Source organism: Bufo bufo, chromosome 9 (genome assembly GCF_905171765.1).
Source record: "Bufo bufo chromosome 9, aBufBuf1.1, whole genome shotgun sequence".
In the NCBI taxonomy this organism is placed as follows: domain Eukaryota; kingdom Metazoa; phylum Chordata; class Amphibia; order Anura; family Bufonidae; genus Bufo; species Bufo bufo.
The window spans coordinates 196,941,102-196,966,670 of NC_053397.1; the positions used below are offsets into that span (position 1 = coordinate 196,941,102).

The following is a 25,569-nucleotide window of genomic DNA, read 5'->3' on the forward strand; positions in this document are numbered from 1 at the left end:
CTCAGTAGACCCATGGGGGGTCCTAGTCTTGTGACTATAATACGGGAATTAAAACTATTCTATGGCCACCTGCACACGAGTGCGGATGAATGCACATAAGATCCGCGTGAAGTCTCATGCGGATTTATGTGCATTTCCTCACGCAATTTCTAAGAGTGGATCCGAAGCGGTTTTGCTGCACGTATTCTGCAACGTGTGCAGGTGGCCTAAGGGTACGGCCACACAGTTTTTTGGACGAGGTTTCGAGGCAGATCTGGCTCTGTGTGGTCGTACCCTAAGGATATGTTCAGAATTTGCAGTGTGGTGCAGTAAGGCTACATGGACACGACCTTAAGTGTTTTGTGGTCCGCAAATTACCAGCCCTACGTAGAAAATGCCTATTCTTGTCCGCAATTGCGGACAAGAATAGGACATTCTCTATATTTTTGCGGACCCGCAGAATGGAACTACATATGCGGACAGCACAGCTGTCCGCACTCATTCCGCAAAATTGCAGAACGGATGCGTACCTATTCATACAGTCGCGTGAATGAGCCCTTTTGTGTTTTGTTGCCATTGCTGGAGTCATCAGACCAGGCTATTCTAGTAGGAGCAGCTATTAGATGCTGGATAGAAGAGGCAAACAACCTGTGACCCAGGGGCAGCTTCCAGCCCCTGATGCCATTCTATGTGGCCCTCAACTATGGGAGCACAGATAGGCTTATTACAGGGGCTCAAGTTCTGTCATTAGATGGCGGCTTTATTCTCGTCTCCTTGCTATCATCATAGAGATCAATGCAGATCTTGGTAGATACATAGGACTCAGAGCACCTCCTGGTGCAGAATGTAAGACGTCTGGATGTTGGCTAAGCAGGTTATTTCAGACCCGAGGCGACAAGTGGGAAAAGTATACAATCCGTAAGTGCACTGGTAAAACCTGATTCCTTGCAAATACAGCCCAAAACACCCGAACAGGGAGAGCAAGGCAGGTGTAACCGCTCAAAGCCTCCTAGGGTACAATCACACGCTGCAGAATTGTCGCAGAAATTTCTCTGACTGTCCCATACATCCGAATGAAGCTTGTAGAAATCCAGCACCAGCCACCTATATGAATGGATTTCTCAGTCACAGAAATTTCTGTCCCAAATCTGCCACGTGCGAACAGATCGCTATAGAGCTCGCGCATGTAGCCAAAACAGCGACATATTCGCTACTGCCCCCTGTGCTAGGTTAGTGGAGCCAAAAAGTTGAAAACATTTGCACATGCCCCACTTGGCGTAGACAGTTGCAACTTTTTGTCTTTTATGCCACGCTTTTGTAAAAAGTGGGAGGCGGTGTCGGTGTCTGCACAGCCCAATACACTTTTAGATAACTAGCGCCAGGTTTCCGGCACAGGTAAAACTCCTAGGATTTCAGATTCTGGCTCATGGACCTGCAGAAACACACCCAAATTATTTAGAGGTGAGCTAATTTTGGTATAAAAAAAAAACAAAACAAAAAAAAAAAAACTGCTGCACGTGAGACTATTTTACCATCACATGTGACAGAATTTATTATGGAGGCTCCGATGTGGAGGTGAACAGGGCCTTATGAAAGAGGCAGATGTGACAGCTGGATTCTGATTGGCTGCTTCACACAGCGCCTGCACTTTAGGCTAGGTTTCCTGTATTCCGGGGACAACGCCAGCACCCGATGGATCCTGTTCACTATGATGAGGTCTGTTGGGTGTCCAGCATGAATACCAGCATGCAGTGGTAGTTTCTTCTTTCTATCCCGCGACCTCCGCTGCAGATGTGAACCAAGGCTTAGACCTCACGCACACGACCGTAGTTTCGGTCCACATTATTTGCAGATCAGATGCGGACCTATTCTTTTCAATGGGATGGGGGGGGGGGGGGGTCGCAAAAGATGCGGAGAGCACACCAAAAAAGATAGAACATGCCCTATTCTTGTCCATTTTGCAGACAAGAAAAGACATTTGTAACATATTGAGGGAAAATGTGGCCGGTATCCGTGTTTTGCAGATGCGCAATTTGTGAACCAGAAAAATGGATATGGTCCTAGGCATGAGGCCTTAGGGCTCTTGCACACGAACGTATTGTCTTTCCGTTTTTTTTTGCGGACCGTATGCGGAACCATTCATTTCAATCGGTCCGCCAAAGAAACAGAAGTTACTCCGTGTGCATTCCGTTTCTGTATGTCCGTTCCGCAAAACAAATAGGACATGTCCTATTATTGTCCGCATTACGGACAAGGATCGGACTGTTCGATTAGGGGCCAGCTGTTCCGTTCTGCAAAATACGGAATGCACACGGTAGTCATCCGTGTTTTTTGTGGAGTGCAAAATACATACGGTCGTGTGCAAGAGCCCTTACTCTGGACATATACGTTTTAACAGCAGGGTTTTACTTTGTGAGACAGGACTGTCTTACTGCGCATTTTAGGAGGAGTGCAATAGAAGGCTGTGATCATATTGTTTCATCTCGACATTCATTGCGTTCGCTGGGAATCTCTCTCGCCGTGTCAGTCTTTGATGTAACCATTTCTTTGCCATGAGACTGCCTACACTGCCACTACAGAAATTATAAAAAGGAGAATTAAAGGGATACGTTAAATTCTTGCCCGGCGGATGCCAATGGGACACAAGAAACAAACTTACAAGTTATACAATACACATTCACATAATGCAAAAATATCCTAATGGTCACCACCAAGCACAGGTCATGTTCCAGAATAGAGTGCACTACATAAGGTTCCTGCCTGAAACCAGCTCGCTAGCGAACCATAGTGATAAACACAGTGTACTGGATCACATTCACACCAACAAACATACAGCCAAACGCGCCATTTCTCCACGGGTCAACACAGGAACCAAAATTTTATCAAAGTGTCACTGTTTGCGCATTCATCCAAGGATCCCAAATTTTAAAGGAAACGATCAGGAGTATTCCTATGCTCAAAGACCCGCTTATAGAGCTCCAGATCTGTGTTAACTAGTCGAATCCAGTGTTGTATAGTGGGAACCTTAGGGGCTTTCCAGTTCAAAAGTATGGTTTTCCTAGCGTAGTATAGGAGTAACCTATATAGTCTTTTACCATATTTGGTGGGGATTATATCATTAACAATTCCCAGCAGACTTGACTGCGGCACACAAATCTCCGGAAACCCCACCTTTGAGTGTAAATAGGCATGTATCGGTGCCCAAAAGTTTTGAATAACCGGACATTGCCACACCACGTGTAGAAAGTAGCCGTCCTCCTGATCCACAGCGCGTACATTGAGGATTGGCTAATCTGCGCATCTTAAATGGTCTACCAGGTGTGAAATATACTCTGTGTAGCCATTTCAATTGTAGAAGTTGATCTCTGGCGCTAATAACAGTTGATCTCCACGTCCGGCTCAGTTCCTTCACATGATGGGCCTCCAGCTCTATCTCATCTCGCCTCCATTTACCAAAGGACCCATCTATCGGAGAGTCTAATTTCGCCATTAGTACAGCATACACTGTAGACACTGGATTATCTAGGCGGGTCCGCCTTAATGTTGCCTCCACTGAATCGCAGTCTAGCGCCAATGGTCCTCTGCCAAATTGGGCACTACAGGCATGTCTCCGTTGGAAATATCTATATAAAGAGTGTTGGGGTAACTGAAATTCTTGCTTAAGACTACCAAAAGATCTAAATAAACCTTTTTCATACAATTGAGTGAGATATCGCAAGCCCTTCTGAGGCCAGAACTCAAAATCCGGGAGAGATTTCAATTCCGGGAGGACTTTACCCCTATGGAGGAATAAATATGGTGACCAGCTCTCCCCACTCTCTTGAACCATATGCACCTCCACTCTCTTTTTCCAGACTGCTAACGTCGCCGCCATTGCAGGCGTGAAGATATGCGCTGCATAAGCCCCCTGCCTGTATGCTAAATTTGCAAGGGCTTCATAGGATCCCACTAGAGCCGCTTCTAAAACAACTGCCGGGTTGCTCGCATCAGCTCTGATCCACCATCCTACATAACTCAATTGTACCGCTTCATAATAGAGAGAAAGATTCGGCAGCGCCAAACCACCCCGCCCATAAGATGCCTGGAGGGTTTGTTTTGCTATTCTGAGGGATTGATTACGCCACAGAAAAGGGGTAAACATCCTGTCCAGTAGTGAGAAATGCTTTTTGGATAGAGACATTGGCGCCGCCCTATATAAAAGTATAACAATTTTGGCAAGAGGACCATTTTAATAATGTTAACGCGTCCCACTAAGGTTAGAGGCAAATTTTCCCAGGCTTCCAATTTCCTAGCAATATAGGCCATCGTAGGCACTATGTTTACTTGGTAAAACTTTGCAGAGTCCTTGTGGATGACGATCCCTAAGTATTTGAATTGTTTTACTATTTGCAATTTAGATTGTCTACAGCCGCGGGCGGGATTATCATCATCTATCAGGTAAAGACTGGACTTGCTCCAGTTCACCCGTAGCCCAGAAAAGCGCCCAAATTCGTCTACTGTATCCAGGAGGGAAGACAGGGAACTATCAGGGTTTGCTAGATATAGCAACATGTCGTCTGCGTATAAAGAGAGTTTCTCCGTTATCCCCGCCACTTCCCATCCCTCTATAGCTGAATTGGAGGAAATTAACAACGACAGAGGTTCCATTATTAATGCAAAGAGTAAAGGGGAAAGCGGACAACCCTGTCTAGTGCCTCTCCCTAGAGGAAAGGGGTCAGAAACATATCCGTTGACCTTGACCCTGGCAGTTGGAGAATTATAGAGCATCCGCAGCCATCGCAAGTAATTCAGTGTAAAGCTCATTCGCTGAAGCGTGGCCCACATGAAGCCCCATTCCACCGAATCAAATGCTTTTTCGTTGTCTAACGACGCTAAGGCTCTCCCGCCCCTGTTATCATGCTGGACCTGTAGGTTGGTATACAGTCGCCTCAAGGTAATGTCAGTGGTTCTCCCAGGCATAAAGCCCGACTGGTCTACCCCCACAACAGAGAGGATGGCATCCCGCAACCGTAACGCCAGTACCTTTGCTAAAATCTTAGCGTCCAGATTTAGCAATGATATGGGTCTATATGAGCTACACTGCTCCGGAGGTCTCCCAGGCTTATGGGTCACCACAATAGTGGCTTCAGAGAAGGAGGAGGGCAAAGCACCCCGATCAGAAGCATAGGCAAATAGCTTCCCAATTCTGGTACTGTGTTCTTTAGGATTGAGCTTTTACCACTCGGCCGGGAGACCGTCCGGACCAGGAGCCTTCCTTACCGAAAGGGAACTAATAGCTAATTCAATTTCAGCATCAGTAATGCTTGCCGCTAAAGCCTCCCCATCTCCCCTTGTCAGGGAGGGGATTTAAATTCCAGCCGAGAAGTCATCCATGCCTGCTGTAGTGCCGACAGTCTTAGAAGCATACAGGGAAGCATAATAAGAAGCAAATTGACGACCAACCCCTTCAGGCTCAGTCACCAATACCCCCTGGTCTGACATGATTCCTGCTACTACCGTTTGAGGGGATTCTGTGCGGGCTAGATATGCCAGAGCTCTACCGTTTTTGTCACCCTCTGAAAAGATCGAGTGTCTCTGGGCTAATAGTTTATTTTGGGTGTATTCTGTAAGATGTAGGCAAAACCTACGTTGCGTCTCCAGCCAGGATCCCTTATTGACATTATTCGGATCTCTTAAGTATTGTTTCTCCTTGCTAAAAACTTCCGTCTCAAGCTTGGTCCTAGTGGGGCGCAATTCCTTTTTTTGTGTCGCTATGGCATTTATTAGTCCCCCTCTCATAACGGATTTAAAAGCATCCCACTCCATCAAGGGATCTGAGGATCCCTCATTGTTTGTCCAATATTGTATCATACTATCATAGTTACTGGCCGCCACCGGAAGAACATCAAGCCACATCGGATTCAATCGCCACCACCTATGGGCTGTGACAGGACCAACAACAGGGGAGCGTGATCAGAAAGCCCCCTAGGTAAGTAGTCACTATTCTTAAGACATGGCAATAGACCTTTGTTCATAAAAACCATGTCCAGACGAGACATAGATCCGGTGGAGGCAGAGCAACACGAGTATTGTAAAAGAGTGGGATGAAGTTGCCGCCAAGCTTCCACAAAACAATTCGCCCTATTATGGGACGCTTGCGGCCGTAGCCTATCCTTAACAGGATCCAAAGTGGCATTGAAATCTCCCACAATAAGGAGAGGGATTTCTGGGAACATAGCTATTTTACTCATAATAAGGTCTAGTATACCTCTATGAAAAGGGGGAGGTACATATACACCAACAATTAAAATGTTGTAGCCCTCTAATGTGTGCATGTAGAAGTACATATCTACCGGAGTTGTCAATCTGAACAGATATCAGCTGAAAGCGAAGACTTTTAGCAATTAGGATAGAAATTCCCCGTGCATAATTGGAATATACTGCATGGTAAACTGCCCCCACCCATGGGCGTCTAAGAGCCAGAACTTTCTGGCCACTTAAATGCTTTTCTTGCAATATTACTATGTCGGGGTTATATCCTTTCAGATAGTTGAAGATTAAAGAACGTTTGATCTTATTATTGAGACCCCTAACATTCCATGACACCAGAGAAATGTACCAGTAACCCGAGGACCCGTGGAGGCACAAACATACCACCGTACATCCAAGCCCTGATGTCCATGCTTCCCCACCAGAACAGATAAAAAATGTGACCACTGATGAAGGTCTGAAATGACTGAAACGTCTGGTCTTAAATATACTGTTTGTACAAAGGATCTAATTGGGCTTTTTGGATGAAATCACTGCAAAAACTTTTAAAAAATAAAAAAAAGTTTGATTGCAATAACCTAAACCTGAGTGCCTCAATTTTCGTCACATATATACTGGCTGTTCGCAGCCCTTGATTGGCACCAGGGACATTTGAATTGAGTGCGGTTCTCCATTCTATTCAGCACATACATACCACAACATACAAATACAGATAAACTGTTCCCAACTCCCGTAAACACCAACCCTGCCCTATCCTTCCCAACATGGATGAGCCTAATCCCTTAATTAGAACAAGAACTCTCGGGTTTAACCTCTAACCTACACTCCCTTACCCTACATGGAGGAACTGAGGTACAAACAGTAAACGCTGAACTCCTCAACTAGCGTGTCTCCTCACTCCAAAAGGAGTTTTGGCTACCCGCCAACCTTTGTATAACTTATACCTCGGTCATGTTACAGAGCATTAAGAACACATAAGATAGTTAACCACTTGCCGCCACTGTAACGCCGATAGGCGTCCGGGCAGCAGCACTCTCAGGTCTCAGCGACGCCTATTGGCGTCATCTAGTGAGACCCAAGATTTCGCATGCACGCGCGTTCACAGCGGCGCGCAGCTCTGAAGTTAAACTACAGCCTGCCAGCGATGATCATTCTCTGGCAGGCTGTAGATGTTTAAAAAAAGCGCATCAGAAAGGTATATTAGAAGCTGTTTTGTTAACAGCGTCTGATATACCTGCTACCTGGTCCTCTGGTGGTCCCCTTTGCTTGGATCCACCACCAGAGGACACAGGCAGCTCTGTAAGTAGCACCAAGCACCACACTACACTACACCCCCCTGTCACTTATTAACCCCTGATCACCCCATATAGACTCCCTGATCACCCCCCTGTCATTGATCACCTCCCTGTAAGGCTCCATTCAGACGTCCATATGTGTTTTGCGGATCCACAAAACACGGACACCGGCAATATGCTTTCCGCATTTTGCGGATCCGCACATTGCCAGAACTATATAGAAAATGCCTTTTCTTGTCCGCAATTGCGGACAAGAATAGGACATGTTCTATATTTTTGCGGAACGGAAGTGCGGACCCGGAAGTGCAGATCCGCAATTCCGGATCCGAGCGGGACAAAGTCTGTCCCCATAGAAATTAGTGGGTGCGCAATTCCGTTCCGCAAAATGCAGAACAGAATTGCGGACGTGTGAATGGGGCCTAAGGGTCCCTTATCACCGCCAGTTAGTTAGCTACTTGTTAGGTAGTTAGCGCCCACCACACCGCAGTCACTGATTGGCGTCATCGCTGTCGCTAATCAGCCCTATATAGTATCTGTAAGTGATCAAGACTGATCGCAATCAGATCTATATCAGTACATTAGGGTCACCTTAGGCTCTACAAAAAACGCAGTGTTCGCCCTATCAGGCCTGATCTTGTGCGCACACTTGCGTTCAGTCCGCCCCACCGCAGTGACAGAAAAAAATAATTTCTGATCACTGCAAAAACACCGTAAAATCGCTGCGGCGCTATAAAGATCACTTTTGAGCTTTTTGGATCTTTATTAGCGATCGCAGCTTTACTTCGCAAGCACTCCTTTTTACTAGGCAGGTGTGCTCTTTTTCCTGGGTAGTCTCAGAGGAATACCCCCTAAATTTAGTTAGCCCAAAATGTCAAAAAAGGGGTATTCCGCTGAAGAGTACTTTTAGGATTTCACAGGGCATTTTTACGCATTTGGATTCCAAACTACAGGGTGGGCCATTTATATGGATACACCTTAATAAAATGGGAATGGTTGGTGATATTAACTTCCTGTTTGTGGCACATTAGTATATGTGACGGGGGAAACTTTTCAAGATGGGTGGTGACCATGGCGGCCATTTTGAATCAAACTTTTGTTTTTTCAATAGGAAGAGGGTCATGTGACACATCAAACTTATTGGGAATTTCACAAGAAAAACAATGGTGTGCTTGGTTTTAACGTAACTTTATTCTTTCATGAGTTATTTAAAGTTTCTGACCACTTATAAAATGTGTTCAATGTGCTGCCCATTGTGTTGGATTGTCAATGCAACCCTCTTCTCCCACTCTTCACACACTGATAGCAACACTGCAGGAGAAATGCTAGCACAGGCTTCCAGTATCCATAGTTTCAGGTGCTGCACATCTCGCATCTTCACAGCATAGACGATTGCCTTCAGATGATACGAGATGTGCAGCACCTGAAACTACGGATACTGGAAGCCTGTGCTAGCATTTCTCCTGCGGTGTTGCTATCAGTGTGTGAAGAGTGGGAGAAGAGGGTTGCATTGACAATCCAACACAATGGGCAGCACATTGAACACATTTTATAAGTGGTCAGAAACTTGTAAATAACTCATGAAAGAATAAAGTTACGTTAAAACCAAGCACACCATTGTTTTTCTTGTGAAATTCCCAATAAGTTTGATGTGTCACATGACCCTCTTCCTATTGAAAAAACAAAAGTTGGATTCAAAATGGCCGCCATGGTCACCACCCATCTTGAAAAGTTTCCCCCCTCACATATACTAATGTGCCACAAACAGAAAGTTAATATCACCAATCATTCCCATTTTATTAAGGTGTATCCATATAAATGGCCCACCCTGTACTTCTCACACTTTAGGGCCCCTAAAATGCCAGGGCAGTATAAATACCCCACAAGTGACCCCATTTTGGAAAGAAGACACCCCAAGGTATTCTGTGAGGGGCATGGCAAGTTCATAGAAGATTTTTTTTTTTTGGCACAAGTTAGCGCCCGAGCCAGATCCTCCACGTCACTTAACCTGCGCTCCGCTTCAGCGGTTCTTTCACGTATTTTATCAAAATCATGCCGTAGACAACTCAGATCAGATTGAACATGATCAATTTTGGCAATAAGAGTCGCCTGACAGGTCGCTATTGCCTTCATTATCTGGGATGCGTTCACAGAATCAATCGCAGCTTTAGGATCCATATCCCCTTGTTCTGTTTGACTTTCAGTATCCACGTAGTGTTGGTTTTGCGGCCCATATAAAGCAGGCACACACAAGCTGATGCAATAGTGTAAAGAGAGGATTAACTCTGTCAACTCTGCCTTTGGGTTTACGGTTATTCAACTTTCCCCAGTGGTATCAAGTTAGCAGACACTCCGTGTTATAGACAGGGATAGGAGAAGTCCACTTGTACAGGACACAGACACCCTCTTGCAGAAGCTTCCCAAAGGGCCAGATGCTCTGTAATGCTTGACGTTGTGGCCAGGGTATTTAGATGAGCTGAACTTCAGCCAGGAATGGGGGGACTTGGGAGCGTGCAGCTCTGTCTGCCTGCGCGAATTCCTCATGTCAGCGCTGGCTCTCCTTCTCTACCCCGCTCTCTCACCTTCAAGATGGCGCCCGCCACGTGTCTCCCGACCCTCTCTAAGGCTCCCGCTCTGCCGCTTTCCCAACTTAGACTCCTGGAGGACACCGAAGGGTTCACCACCGGCTGGGTTCCTACCGATGGTATTCAGGAAGGAAGACAGCGGCAGGGAGGGGGGTACATCAAGAAGCTGTTCTCCACTTACCGCGCTCGGCAGGCCACAGGGACTCCGGTCAGCTCCCAAAAATATTTAGTTGGGCCGCCTCTAGCTTTGATTACGGCACGCATTCGCTGTGGCATTGTTTCGATAAGCTTCTGCAATGTCACAAGACTTATTTCCATCCAGTGTTGCATTAATTATTCACCAAGATCTTGCATTGATGGTGGTAGAGTCTGACTGCTGCGCAAAGCCTTCTCCAGCACATCCCAAAGGTTCTCAATGGGGTTAAGGTCTGGACTCTGCGGTGGCCAATCCATGTGTGACAATGATGTCTCATGCTCCCTGAACCACTCTTTCACAATTTGAGCCCGATGAATCCTGGCATTGTCATCTTGGAATATGCCCGTGCCATCAGGGAGGAAAAAATCCATTGATGGAATAACCTGGTCATTCAGTATGTTCAGGTGGTCGCTGACCTCATTCTTGGAGCACATACTGTTGCTGAACCTAGACCTGACCAACTGCAGCAAGCCCAGATCATAGCGCTGCCCCCACAGGCTGGTACAGGAGGCACTGGGCATGATGGGGGCATCACTTCATCTGCCTCTCTTCTTACCCTGATGCGCCCATTACTCTGGAACAGGGTAAATCTGGACTCATCAGACCACATCACCTTCTTCCATTGCTTCAGAGTCCAATCTTTATGCTCCCTAGCAAATTGAAGCCTTTTTTTCTGGTTTGCCTCACTGATTAGTGGTTTTCTTACGGCTACACAGCTGCTCAGTCCCAATCCCTTGAGTTCCCTTCGCATTGTGCATGTGGAAATGCTCTTACTTTCACTATTAAACATAGCCCTGAGTTCTACTGTGGTTTTTCTTCGATTTGATTTCACCAAACGTTTAAGTGATCGCCGATCACGATCATTCAGGATTTTTTTCTGGCCACATTTCTTCCTCGAATACGATGGGTCCCCACTATCCTTCCAGTTTTTTATAATGCGTTGGACAGTTCTTAACCCAATTTTAGTAGTTTCTGCAATCTCCTTAGATGTTTTCTCTGCTTGATGCCAATGATTTGACCCTTCTCAAACAGACTAACATCTTTTCCACGACCACGAGATGTGTCTTTCGACATGGTTGTTTAAGAAATAAGAAGCAACTCATTGTACCAGTTGGGGTTAAATATCTTATTTCCAGCTGAAATATAATCGCCCATGCAGTAATTATCCAATAGGAGGCTCATAACTATTTGCTTAGTTAAATCCAGGTGGCAACTTTTTTTTTGGACAGGCAGTGTGTATATGCACCATTCGTTGCATGGCGCATGCGCCAAACTTACACTATAGTGCACACATCGCCAGAAAGGCACCCAACTTTCCTAGAATCCTAAATGCATGATGACTGGGATACGCAGATCACATCCGTGTAGGACAACTAGGAGCCCGTACAGTGCAGGGTATATCAGCAGCTGCCCGTACAGTGCAGGGTATATCAGCAGCTGTCTGTACAGTGCAGGGTATATCAGCAGCTGTTTGTACAGTGCAGGGTATATCAGCAGCTGTCTGTACAGTGCAGGGTATATCAGCAGCTGCCCGTACAGTGCAGGGTATATTAGCAGCTGTCTGTACAGTGCAGGGTATATCAGCAGCTGTCTGTACAGTGCAGGGTATATCAGCAGCTGTCTGTACAGTGCAGGGTATATCAGCAGCTGTCTGTACAGTGCAGGGTATATCAGCAGCTGTCTGTACAGTGCAGGGTATATCAGCAGCTGTCTGTACAGTGCAGGGTATATCAGCAGCTGTCTGTACAGTGCAGGGTATATCAGCAGCTGTCTGTACAGTGCAGGGTATATCAGCAGCTGTCTGTACAGATGATGTGAGCTTTCTAGACTTTCAATAGGATAATGCATTGAATACGGCACAGTCAGCGTCTGACACCAGAGGACAACAGCCTGCACCCCACCCCCTGATAAGAAGCTGGTCTCCATAGGGAACCTGCTGCGCCCTGGCTGTGTACAGGGCTGGGTGGAGGAGGGGCGCTGGTCCTTGAGAACACTTACCTCCGGGTAGGTGTGTAGGGGGTAAGTGCCTTCGCACACTTGATGACAGGACGAGCTGTCCCCCAGGGCAGTGTCCAGGGACCCCCGGACCCCCAAAGTGCAACACAGCAACAGCGCGAGCCCGCAAAACAACCGTGCGACCGCCATCTTGCTCCTCTCAGCTGATGGTCAACATCCGGAGTAGGACGCACTTTAGCCCCGCCCACAGGCTTGTTTACCTACGTCATCATAGCGCGACGAGGTTTTTTTTTTTTTTTTTTTTAACTTTTTGGTACGGAAGAGTGGTCAATCCCCCACAGCATGGACAGGTTCGTGATTAGAAACCCTAAACCGCGGGCACCGGAAGACACAAGAGGAGGAGGGGGGGAACTGAAGGCCTCCAAGGGCCAGGCCACTCTGCACTCCTTAAAGGTGACTTTACTTTAGCAGTGTCTAGTGTGGAAGAGTAACCAAATGGCGAATGCGGACACTCACAGTACTAGCACACCAGCTACAGCATAGCCAGATGATGATGAGGCTTGTGGTTCCCCACGTGACCACATGCTGGGACTTGTGGATCCCCAGCTAAAGGTAGAATGCTGGGACTTGTAGTTCCACAGGAGTTGGATAGCTGCAAGTGGCCTCCGCGACTGATGGACAACCAGGACTTGTGTCCTCATTGCACAGTGTCTCCTGTGGTGCAGGGTTAAAATTATGCCACGGGATAGTGTCGCCGTATAACCCTGTCCCTAAATGTATGATATGTGGCATGTAGAACATGATTTAAGCGCACGTAAAATAAAAAGGTTTTATTTTTTAAAGGGGTTGTCCAGTTTGTATAACCCGCGTTCATATTGGTGTCGGTTATGGGACATCCTACAGGAAACCCTTTGGTCAGAAGGGAAACCACAGTGTAAATCCTTGACTTACAGTAAAGCATTGCTGGGAACCCATTCTTTTCAATGGATGCCTGATAATCCAGAGCTGGTCGTTGCTCTGAGATTTTTCTTAAAGGGATTATCTTGCAATTTAAAAAGAAAGAAAAACACTTTATATTAAAGAGCAGATTTGTACCTATGACACTGGTTGACCTGTTACATGTGCGCTTGGCAGCTGAAGGCATCTGTGTTGGTCCCATGTTCATATGTGCCCGCATTGCTGAGAGAAGTGAGGCTTTAATATATGCAAATGAGCCTCTAGGAGCAACGGGGGCGTTGCCATTACACCTGGAGGCTCAGCTCTCTCTGCAACTGGCTCATCCTCTCCACTTTAACAGCACCAGGCAGTGAAAACGTGATCACACCTGTCAATCAAAGTGCAGAGGGGGCAGCAGTTGCAGAGAGAGCTGAGCCTCTAGGTGTAATGGTAACGCCCCCATTGCTCCTAGAGGCTCATTTGCATATATTAAAACATTTTTCTCAGCAATGCGGGCACATATGAACATGGGACCAACACAGATGCCTTCAGCTGCCAAGTGCACATGTAACGGGTCAGCCGGTGTCATAGGTACAAAACTGCTGACAGATGTCTCTTAACTATATCAATGCAAAATGCTGCTGTCCGCTGTCATTTTCACAAATATTTTTGGTTCTCACCAGCAACTCTTGTTTCTCCCCTTTATGTGGGTGGGCAGCAGCTCATCATCTCCCAGAAAGGTATTAAAGTCATATCTTGTTAACCCCTTTCTACCGAACATAGAAAATAGTCCGTCACACACAGCCCCAGCGGTTCCAATAATTACTAGCAATATGTCACATAGTGCCCCCCAATTTCCTTCTCCACTGTCTAGAACAGTGGTGGTGAACCTATGGCACGGGTGCCAGGGTCGGCATTTAAAACCCTCTCTGGAAAAAGTCTATGGTGTACTAATATGCCTTAGACTTTTCCTGCCATATGTTTTGTATGACATTAGACGTAGGGATGAATGAATGAAAGGTGTCTGGACCACTTCACTATGAGATCTACGCCGGAGCTGAGGTTAGGGGAAGCTACTGAGCATGTCAGTCCACCTCTGAATGCAGAAGAAGGAGAAACAGCAGGGGGCGCTACCAGAGAGGAAAACCTGATGTATGTTAAAAAAAAATATAATCAAAGCATATTTTTATTGCATGTATATTGCCAGTCCTGACTTCAGTCTCTCAGTGGTCATTTCTGTCCCCCCTCCTCATGCAGAGAGTTGTGGTTTTGGAAGATATAAAGAGATGGAAATGTATCCTGGAGCTGCCCAACCAAACGACGGAGAATCTGATAGACGCCTTGTCACAGCTGAAGAAGAAAATTCCATCAGAGGAAGTGATCCGTTCCACGAAAATAGGTACAAGGTCCCTTTAAGCATGGCTGACGTTCAAATTTGTGACACCGCTCCTATGCAGAACGATGCGTCTCCAAGGTTACAGACTACAAAGCTGGCCTCCTGCAGTCGCGCTCCCTGCCATCTTTCCTCTGCTTTTTACTGAACTACTGAATGATTGTCAGCGGAGGACGGTGTGACTGCAGGATCAGGCTGTACGAATCCATAACCACGGAGACGTATAGGACTTTGAGAGCTGTACCCCACATGGATCCAGAGATCTTCCTATTCATTGCTCTTAGCTTAGGGGGCGAGCACTTTCTGCTGCAGCTGATGGCATTGGGAGGATGAAACTGAGCATGTATGTCAACCTCAGTGAGCCGGACAGAGAATTTAGAAAAAGTGCAAACAGCAGGTGGCGCTATACAGATACATTTTATTGAATAGCTCACTGGCTATACTACATTTTTAACCACCTCCGGACCGCTGTACGCACAGACGCGTCCTGGAGGTGGTTGTTTCATTCCGAGTGGACGCGCCGGCGCGTCTTCTCGCGAGACGCGAGATTTCGGTCACAGCCGGCCCGCGCATGCGCATCGCGGGCCGGCAAAAGTTCGAGGAGAGTTGCATCAGCAACCTGCCAGCCAATGATCGTCGCTGGCAGGTTGCTGATTTTTAAAAAATCGAATCACAAACCAGATAACAGATCATATTAGTAAATATGATCTGTTATATGGCTTCTCTGCTCCTCTGCTGGTCCTTTTCGTCGGTTGGATCCAGCAGAGGAGCAGACTTCACAGTGAGTACACCAAACAGCACACCTTAGCCCCAGATCACCCCCCTGCACCCCAATTAACCCTTTGATCACCCCTTTGATCGCCCCTGTCAATCACTAGTGAAAGGAAAAAAAGTGATCAGTGTAAACTGTCACTTTTTTTTTTTCACTGGTATTGGCTGTTAGGTTTTAGGGATAGTTTAGGCCCCTTGGTTAGGTAGTTAGCGTCAGTTAGCGCCCACCCCACCGCACCGCAGTCACTTTTATTCGCTGATTAGCGTATCGCTAATCAGCATTTGTACTTTTATAGTATCTGTAAGTGATCAAAACTGATCACGGTCAGATCTATAATAGTATTAGTGTCACTTTAGTTTGCCCTCCACCCAAAACGCAGTGTTTGCCCGATCAGGCCTGATCGGTCGCCCACACGTGCGTTCACCCACGCCCGCCCCACCGCAGTGACAAAAAATTATTATTTTTTGATCACTGCACATTCACTTTACACGCACTGCGGCGATAAAAAAATCTGTTTTGATATTTTTTATCAACCGCAGCGGCCTCCGGTACTTCGCTAGCCTCCCCTTTGTAAGACAGGTTTGCTTTTTTTCTTGGGTAGTCTCAGGGAATACCCCTAAATTTAGTAGTCCAAAATGTCAAACAGGGGGTATTCTTCTGAAGAGGCCTACAGGATTCTGACCCAGTCGGATGAGGAGTGGGAACCCTCATCTGACGAATCTAGCGGGTCAGAATATGAACCTGTAGAAAGCAGTGGCTCTCTGACCCAAAGTTCGGACGAGGAGGTTGAGGTCCCTGGCAGCACCAGGCGTACCCGGCCCCGTGTCGCTAGACCACAGGTTACGCAGGATCCGCTTCAAGAGCAGCAGAGTGGGGCTGTCGCTGCCGGATCACGTGGTGAGGCATACACCAGCAGCGCAGCCCTCCCTGGACCTAGTACCAGCACTGCCGTACAACCTGGTGAAGTAGCGAGCACCAGAAGGGCAGTTGAAGCTGGTACGGTGGCACGTGCAGTAGTTACCCCCGTCGCAGCCACCGCGCAGACAGGCCCGTAGACCCCCTAGAGTCCCTGAGGTGCTGGCAAACCCTGATTGGCAGTCACCAACTTCAGCCGCACCTGTAGTTCCCCCTTTCACCGCCCAGTCTGGAGTTCGGGTTGAGACGGCTCAAATCGCTTCGGCCCTGGGATTTTTTGAGCTGTTCTTGACTGCGGAGCTCTTGGACTTAGTCGTGGCAGAGACCAACCAATATGCCACACAATTTATAACCGCAAACCCGGAAAGCTATTATGCCCAGCCTTTCCGGTGGAAACCAGTCCAAGTTTCCGAACTTAAAATTTTTCTGGGCCTTCTCCTCAACATGGGCCTGACAAAAAAGCATGAATTGCGGTCATATTGGTCCACGAACCCAATTCATCACATGCCCATGTTCTCTGCTGCTATGTCCAGGACACGATTTGAGACCATCCTGCGTTTTCTGCATTTTAGCGACAACACCACCTCCCGTCCCAGAGGCCACCCAGCTTTTGACCGGCTCCACAAAATTCGGCCCCTCATAGACCATTTCAACCAGAAATTTGCAGATTTGTATACCCCTGAGCAAAACATCTGCGTAGACGAGTCCCTAATACATTTTACCGGGCGCCTTGGCTTCAAACCATACATCCCAAGCAAGCGTGCCCGGTATGGGGTCAAATTGTATAAGCTCTGTGAAAGGGCCACAGGCTATACCCACAAATTTCGGATCTATGAAGGTAAAGATCAGACCCTGGAGCCGGTCGGTTGCCCTGACTACCTGGGGAGCAGTGGGAAGACAGTCTGGGACTTGGTGTCACCCTTATTCGGCAAGGGGTACCATCTTTATGTGGACAATTTTTACACAAGTGTGCCCCTCTTTAGGCATTTGTTTCTAGAACGGATTTGCGCCTGTGGCACCGCGCGAACTAGTCGCGTGGGCTTCCCCCAACGGCTTGTAACCACCCGTCTTGCAAGGGGGGAGAGGGCTGCCTTGTGTAACGAAGAACTGCTCGCGGTGAAATGGAGAGACAAGCGTGACGTTTACATGCTCTCCTCCATTCACGCAGACACGACAATCCAAATTGAAAGGGCAACCCGTGTCATTGAAAAGCCCCTCTCAGTCCACGACTATAATGCGCTCATGGGAGGGGTGGACTTCAATGACCAGATGTTGGCTCCCTATTTAGTTTCCCGCAGAACCAGACGCTGGTATAAGAAGGTGTCTGTATATTTAATTCAATTGGCGCTGTACAATAGTTTTGTTCTCTACAGTAAGGCTGGGAGAACAGGATCCTTCCTCAAATTCCAGGAAGAGATCATCGCGAACCTCCTTTACCCAGGAGGTTCCGTGGCCCCATCCACCAGTGTAGTTAGCCGTCTACACGAGCGACATTTCCCCAGTGTCGTTGCTGGTACCTCAACCCAGCCGCCACCCCGAAAAAAATGTCGTGTCTGTAGCAGGAGTGGAATAAGGCGTGACACCCGCTATTTCTGTCCTGACTGCCCTGACCACCCTGCCCTATGCTTAGGTGAGTGTTTCCGGAAGTACCACACACAGGTACACCTAGCATAGGGATCACATCTCACCAGGACAGGCACACAGGGCTATTAGGGCCCATTCACTCACAGCTGCTGCAAACCTCTCCTTTCACCTGGGATAAAGTGCATAACGTACTTCGCCACATCTTTGGGCGATTTGCGCTTTGCACATTGTCCCATGGGGAAGGAGAGGTTTGTTCTATAAAGGTAAAAAAAACTAAACAAAAAAAAAATTACCGGTAAGTAAAAAAGTTACAAAAGTTAAAAAAAGTTAATATGTTCTGTTCTAAAGTTAATAAAGTTATTGCTTTGCGGCCTGGTTTTTTCTTTTTTTTTTTACCTTCCAGGTGGACCAACCGATCGACTAGCTGCAGCACTGATGTGCATTCGGACAGAAGCATTGCGCTGCTGTCAGATTACACGCAAGTCGGTGTATGCGGCGCTGCAAGACGAGATTTCTCCTCTGCAGTAAAAGATATGTTTGCCGAGGCATATGAGCTGAGGAGGTGGCGGTGTTCATATACTTTGGCAAACACTTTGTATATATAAAAAAAAAAATCCCGGCAATGATTTATTCATCCACATCGATTGATGTGAATGGAGAAATCGGGTTTGCCAGGGCATACGAGCTGAAGTGGGTATGGATGTTGGGCGGAGCTCCTATGTCCTGGCAGACGCCTTTCCCCTCCTTTTTCTTTTTTTGGCAGAGATTTTTTCATCCACATTGATTGATGCGAATGAAGAAATCTGTGCCGTTCATTTTTTTCTTTCAGCCCAGCGGCTGAACGGAAAAAAAAAATCTCATTACCTGTATGCTCAATATAAGGAGAATAGCAGAAACTCCTAATGCTGGGCATACATGTAATGATTGCGGAGACCCTCAAATGCCAGGGCAGTACAAACACCCCACAAATAACACCATTTTGGAAAGAAGACACCCCAATGTATTCGCTGAGGGGCATATTGAGTCCATGAAAGATTGAAATTTTTGTCCCAAGTTAGCGGAAAGGGAGACTTTGTGAGAAAAAAAAATAAAAAAATCAATTTCCGCTAACTTGTGCCAAATTTTTTTTTTTTCTATGAACTCGCCATGCCCCTCATTGAATACCTTGGGGTGTCTTCTTTTCAAAATGGGGTCACATGTGGGGTATTTGAACTGCCCTGGCATTTTAGGGGCCCCAAAGCGTGAGAAGAAGTCTGGTATCCAAATGTCTAAAAATGCCCTCCTAAAAGGAATTTGGGCCCCTTTGCCCACCTAGGCTGCAAAAAAGTGTCACACATGTGGTATCTCCGTATTCAGGAGAAGTTGGTGAATGTGTTTTGGGGTGTCATTTTACATATACCCATGCTGGGTGAGATAAATATCTTGGTCAAATGCCAACTTTGTATAAAAAAATGGGAAAAGTTGTCTTTTGCCAAGATATTTCTCTCACCCAGCATGGGTATATATAAAATGACACCCCAAAACACATTCCCCACCTTCTCCTGAGTACGAAGATACCAGATGTGTGACACTTTTTTGCAGCCTAGGTGGGCAAAGGGGCCCACATTCCAAAGAGCACCTTTCGGATTTCACAGGTCATTTACCTACTTACCACACATTAGGGCCCCTGGAAAATGCCAGGGCAGTATAACTACCCCACAAGTGACCCTATTTTGGAAAGAAGACACCCCAAGGTATTCCGTGAGGGGCATGGCGAGTTCCTAGAATTTTTTATTTTTTGTCACAAGTTAGTGGAAAATTATGATTTTTTTATTTTATTTTTTTTTTATTTTTTTTTTACATACAAAGTCTCATATTCCACTAACTTGTGACAAAAAATAAAAACTTCCATGAACTCACTATGCCCATCAGCGAATACCTTGGGGTCTCTTCTTTCCAAAATGGGGTCACTTGTGGGGTAGTTATACTGCCCTGGTATTCTAGGGGCCCAAATGTGTGGTAAGGAGTTTGAAATCAAATTCTGTAAAAAATGACGAGTGAAATCCGAAAGGTGCTCTTTGGAATATGGGCCCCTTTGCCCACCTAGGCTGCAAAAAAGTGTCACACATCTGGTATCTCCGTATTCAGTAGAAGTTGGGGAATGTGTTTTGGGGTGTCTTTTTACATATACCCATGCTGGGTGAGATAAATATCTTGGTCAAATGCCAACTTTGTATCAAAAAATGGGAAAAGTTGTCTTTTGCCAAGATATTTCTCTCACCCAGCATGGGTATATGTAAAATGACACCCCAAAACACATTCCCCAACTTCTCCGAAATACGGAGATACCAGATGTGTGACACTTTTTTGCAGCCTAGGTGGGCAAAGGGGCCCATATTCCAAAGAGCATCTTTCGGATTTCACTCGTCATTTTTTACAGAATTTGATTTCAAACTCCTTACCACACATTTGGGCCCCTAGAATGCCAGGGCAGTATAACTACCCCACAAGTGACCCCATTTTGGAAAGAAGAGACCCCAAGGTATTCGCTGATGGGCATGGCGAGTTCATGGAAGTTTTTATTTTTTGTCACAAGTTAGTGAAATATGAGACTTTGTATGAAAAAAAAAAAAAATCATCATTTTCCACTAACTTGTGACATAAAATAAAAAATTCTAGGAACTCGCCATACCCCTCACGGAATACCTTGGGGTGTCTTCTTTCCAAAATGGGGTCACTTGTGGGGTAGTTATACTGCCCTGGCATTCTAGGGGCCCAAATGTGTGGTAAGGAGTTTGAAATCAAATTCTGTAAAAAATGACGAGTGAAATCCGAAAGGTGCTCTTTGGAATATGGGCCCCTTTTCCCACCTAGGCTGCAAAAAAGTGTCACACATCTGGTATCTCCGTACTCAGTAGAAGTTGGGGAATGTGTTTTGGGGTGTCATTTTACATATACCCATGCTGGGTGAGAGAAATATCTTGGCAAAAGACAACTTTTCCCATTTTCTTATACAAAGTTGGCATTTGACCAAGATATTTATCTCACCCAGCATGGGTATATGTAAAAAGACACCCCAAAACACATTCCCCAACTTCTCCTGAATACAGAGATACCAGATGTGTGACACTTTTTTGCAGCCTAGGTGGGCAAAGGGGCCCATATTCCAAAGAGCACCTTTCGGATTTCACTCGTCATTTTTTACAGAATTTGATTTCAAACTCCTTACCACACATTTGGGCCCCTAGAATGCCAGGGCAGTATAACTACCCCACAAGTGACCCCATTTTGGAAAGAAGACACCCCAAGGTATTTCGTGAGGGGCATGGCGAGTTCCTAGAATTTTTTATTTTTTGTCACAAGTTAGTGGAAAATGATGATTCTTTTTTTTTTTTTTTTTTTTTTTCATACAAAGTCTCATATTCCACTAACTTGTGACAAAAAATAAAAACTTCCATGAACTCGCCATGCCCATCAGTGAATACCTTGGGGTCTCTTCTTTCCAAAATGGGGTCACTTGTGGGGTAGTTATACTGCCCTGGCATTCTAGGGGCCCAAATGTGTGGTAAGGAGTTTGAAATCAAATTCTGTAAAAAATGACGAGTGAAATCCGAAAGGTGCTCTTTGGAATATGGGCCCCTTTGCCCACCTAGGCTGCAAAAAAGTGTCACACATCTGGTATCTCCGTATTTCGGAGAAGTTGGGGAATGTGTTTTGGGGTGTCATTTTACATATACCCATGCTGGGTGAGAGAAATATATTGGCAAAAGACAACTTTTCCCATTTTTTTATACAAAGTTGGCATTTGACCAAGATATTTCTCTCACCCAGCATGGGTATATGTAAAAAGACACCCCAAAACACATTCCCCAACTTCGACTGAATACGGAGATACCAGATGTGTGACACTTTTTTGCAGCCTAGGTGGGCAAAGGGGCCCATATTCCAAAGAGCACCTTTCGGATTTCACTCGTCATTTTTTACAGAATTTGATTTCAAACTCCTTACCACACATTTGGGCCCCTAGAATGCCAGGGCAGTATAACTACCCCACAAGTGACCCCATTTTGGAAAGAAGAGACCCCAAGGTATTCGCTGATGGGCATAGTGAGTTCATAGAATTTTTTATTTTTTGTCACAAGTTAGTGGAATATGAGACTTTGTAATAAAAAAAAAAATCATCATTTTCCGCTGACTTGTGACAAAAAATAAAAAGTTCTATGAACTCACTATGCCCATCAGTGAATACCTTAGGGTGTGTACTTTCCGAAATGGGGTCATTTGTGGGGTGTTTGTACTGTCTGGCCATTGTAGAACCTCAGGAAACATGACAGGTGCTCAGAAAGTCAGAGCTGCTTCAAAAAGCGGAAATTCACATTTTTGTACCATAGTTTGTAAACGCTATAACTTTTACCCAAACCATTTTTTTTTTTACCCAAACATTTTTTTTTTATCAAAGACATGTAGGACAATAAATTTAGAGCAAAATTTATATATGGATCTTGTTTTTTTTGCAAAATTTTACAACTGAAAGTGAAAAATGTCATTTTTTTGCAAAAAAATCGTTAAATTTCGATTAATAACAAAAAAAGTAAAAATGTCAGCAGCAATGAAATACCACCAAATGAAAGCTCTATTAGTGAGAAGAAAAGGAGGCAAAATTCATTTGGGTGGTAAGTTGCATGACCGAGCAATAAACGGTGAAAGTAGTGTAGGTCAGAAGTGTAAAAAGTGGCCTGGTCTTTCAGGGTGTTTAAGCACTGGGGGCTGAGGTGGTTAATTACATGCAATTACCAAAGTTATCAGATCCAGGTGCTGGTTTGAAAAAAGTAGAATATTTTTTTCTGGGACAACCCCTTTAATCTCAATTTAATTTTTGCCCCTTTAATTTTTGGTTGCTTTATGCTCGCGTGTACAGTACACTTCCCTCTGAACATCGGCCTCAGAACTTCTCAGCAAAGGAGCCAGAACCCAGTGATAGGGATCAGATACGTATGATTCCCTGCTCAGGTCCAGTCATGCTTGGGGGAGTCTAACCAAAATGCCTCTGGGGGTGAACATCCCCTTTTTAAAGAGGTTGTATACAATTTCTCCAAAAAACACGAGCACACTTGATCATACGTTGTCTGGTATTGGAGCTCAGCTCCATTGAAATGAACGGCAGTACTAGATGCAACCTGTAGACAGGTGTGGTGCTGTTTTTGGAAGAAAGGAGCCATATTATTATTTTTTTTTATATAACTCCTTTAAAGCACCTGTTAGGCTACTTTCACATTAGCGTTTTTAATTCCGCTATTGAGATCCGTCAATGGATCTCAATAGCGGAAGAAAACGCTTCAGTTTTGTCTTTGGCAAAACTGACCAAAACGGAGTGCACTAAAATGCATTCTGTTCCGTTTGGTTGCGCTCCCATCGCGGACAGAATAACTCTGCAAGCAGCGTTTTTCTGTCTACGATGTGGTGCAGAGCAAGACGGATCCATCCTGACACACAATGTAAGTCAATGGGGACAGATCCGTTTTCTCTGACACCATAGAAAACGGATCCGTCCCCAATTGACTTTCAATGGTGTTCATGACGGATCCGTCATGACTATAGAAGACATAATACAACCGGATCCGTTCATGACGGATGCATGCGGTTGTATTATTGTAACGGAAGCGTTTTTGCAGATCCATGACTGATCCGCAAAAAAACGCTAGTGTGAAAGTAGCCTTAGTGTTCTTGACATGTCAGCGGTTGTAGCCATGACTAACAATGTGTGTTCCTCTGACAGGGGAGGCAGTGGGTCACTTGCAGATACATGGTGACAAGGAAGTATCTGAACTGGCCAAAGAAGTGTACACCCAATGGGAAACCTTCATACGGGAAAATCGCTGTAAGCCAACCATAGAGGTGCGGTGCGATGCTGCGACCGAGAAGCTGCGGAGCAATGCCAGGCGGATGCTCAGTGAAGCCTTGGATGCGCAGGTGAGAGCCGTTCAGCCCATAGATCAGACATGCACATTGTGGCCCACGTACATGGTGGCATTCTGTGCTCTGAATTATAGGATGGGATCCCAGAGCAGGACACCCGTTGTAATAGGGCGAGTGGAAATGGGTTGTGCGAACCATATAACGTCAGGGCTTCCCAGCAATTCCACGCTCGGGAAGACACTGGCATATTGCAATGTGCGCCTATGAGGTCGCATTATATTACAAATGTTGTCATGCATCTGTGATATTACCCTAGCAAAACAAGAATTATCGAACTGGTGGATTGTTAGTGATTAGTGCGTAAAAAAATAAAATAAAAATGAAACTAAATGCACTCTCCTACTTGGAGATATCACAGCTAGCATATGGTATGGGAACCTCAAATGTGAGCATTGGTGGAGCCCCAGCTTCAAAAAGGACCCGTCTGTTCTCCTGACATGTCTGTTATAATAAATACTTGTATTCCCCATAAAATAACATTTCTGGTGCACTGCATGTTGTCTTTCCTCTGTTATTCCTCATGGAAATGTAAAAATAAATTGACAACTTGGTGCTACAGTTTCCTATTTCCATATAGCATGTCTCTAGCCAGCTGACGCTGTCTGCACTGAGGGGGTGAGCTTGGGTAAGACCCACCCCGTTGACAAGGGGAGTGATAACGCCCAATTGTCAATTTGCTCATATATTTCCAGGAGGAATAACTGAAGGGTGGCACAGTACGAAATAAGACCTAAGAAAAGGTGCTACAGAATTGTTATGTTGTGGGGAATGTAACTGTTTACCATAGTAGATATGTCTGGAGAGCTGAAGGGTCCTCTTGAAGGTGGCGGTTAGTGTGTATGATATAGCTTAAAACTGATGATGTCATTAATGTAACATTCTCACGGCAATGTCTATGGTCTCCTCGTCTCATCAGGCTGGGGACTCTTTGGCCGAGTGCATTGAACGTGAAGTCTTCCACCAAAGCTCCAGACTCATCAATGTGCACTATAGACGGACGGTCCGAGCTTTGGTGTTCGCTCTGAAGCATAAACCAGAGATTAGGACGCAAGTGAAAGACGGACACTTACCTGTCAACCATCTAGTGAAGAGTTATAAGAAGTAACATCCTGCAGCTTCATGGACATTATATGGAGGAGCGGACAAACCTCCCGGACTGGTCGTCACTTCATATCCAGGAGAATGTTCTTCATGCCGAGCTGCCATTATTGCTGTGAAACTTATTTTTTATTGATAGTAAAATTTCCGATATATTTATATATTTTATTTTTTAAGAATAAAATGGTTATTGCATAAAGGTTTGTTTGATGGCTAAGAGCAAGGAGCAGAGGATCTAATGGGGCTGACCTGTACAGAGTCGATAAGCCAGACATGGACCTCCCCCAGACCAGACCCCAGGGCTAATGATAAAAAGGGGTTTTATGTAAATGAATTGCGGTAATTGTATAGATAAAGTCTCCCTCTTTCTAAGGCCGAGTTCATATCTGCACTGTAAACACCGGTCTTAATAATCCCTATATCTGGCGGTGGATCCGCCGAAGTTATGAAGACATCATAGGATAGAAGGTGTAGCAGCACTAAAGGGTATACTGGCCTTGATGTGGTGGTGCACGCGGTGTTGAACGCCAGTCCGTAGCGTCCCTCCGAGCAGGCAACCAAAAATAGTAAAACCGCAGCACTCTCTTGTCTCATTAATTTCTTTATTCCATCAAATCCATGCGACGTTTCGACCTGAACGGTCTTTTTCAAGCAACTGA

General features: G+C 45.7%; 2 protein-coding genes across 3 annotated transcripts in view; one reads left to right on the forward strand and one right to left on the reverse strand.

Moving 5' to 3' along the window:
* Positions 1 to 12,485, reverse strand: part of TMEM59 (transmembrane protein 59) — a 28,434-nt gene extending 15,949 nt beyond the window's left edge. The window contains exon 1 of one of the 2 annotated variants that reach the window (XM_040407871.1): positions 12,300 to 12,485. In XM_040407871.1, coding sequence (XP_040263805.1) covers positions 12,300 to 12,446 — 147 coding nt within the window. In that variant the 5' untranslated portion in view covers positions 12,447 to 12,485. The remainder of the gene's footprint in view (positions 1 to 12,299) is intronic. The other variant, XM_040407870.1, reaches the window with a different exon arrangement.
* Positions 12,486 to 12,496: 11 nt separating this feature from the next.
* TCEANC2 (transcription elongation factor A N-terminal and central domain containing 2) lies at positions 12,497 to 25,091 on the forward strand. Its single transcript, XM_040407875.1, has 4 exons — positions 12,497 to 12,710; positions 14,451 to 14,592; positions 23,613 to 23,806; positions 24,729 to 25,091. Exons 1-4 carry the CDS (start codon positions 12,600 to 12,602, stop codon positions 24,915 to 24,917), a joined length of 636 nt encoding a protein of 211 aa, XP_040263809.1. The 5' UTR covers positions 12,497 to 12,599; the 3' UTR covers positions 24,918 to 25,091.
* Positions 25,092 to 25,569: the final 478 nt, after the last annotated feature.

What these genes read in the sequence shown, in the direction of transcription:
- TCEANC2 (XM_040407875.1), top strand. Translation starts at nt 12,600, where the DNA reads ATGGACAGGTTCGTGATTAGAAACCCTAAACCGCGGGCACCGGAAGAC. An exon ending in GATCCGTTCCACGAAAATAG is followed by an intron (nt 14,593 to 23,612) that starts GTACAAGGTCCC and finishes TTCCTCTGACAG; the next exon opens with GGGAGGCAGTGGGTCACTTG. An exon ending in GTGAAGCCTTGGATGCGCAG is followed by an intron (nt 23,807 to 24,728) that starts GTGAGAGCCGTT and finishes TCGTCTCATCAG; the next exon opens with GCTGGGGACTCTTTGGCCGA.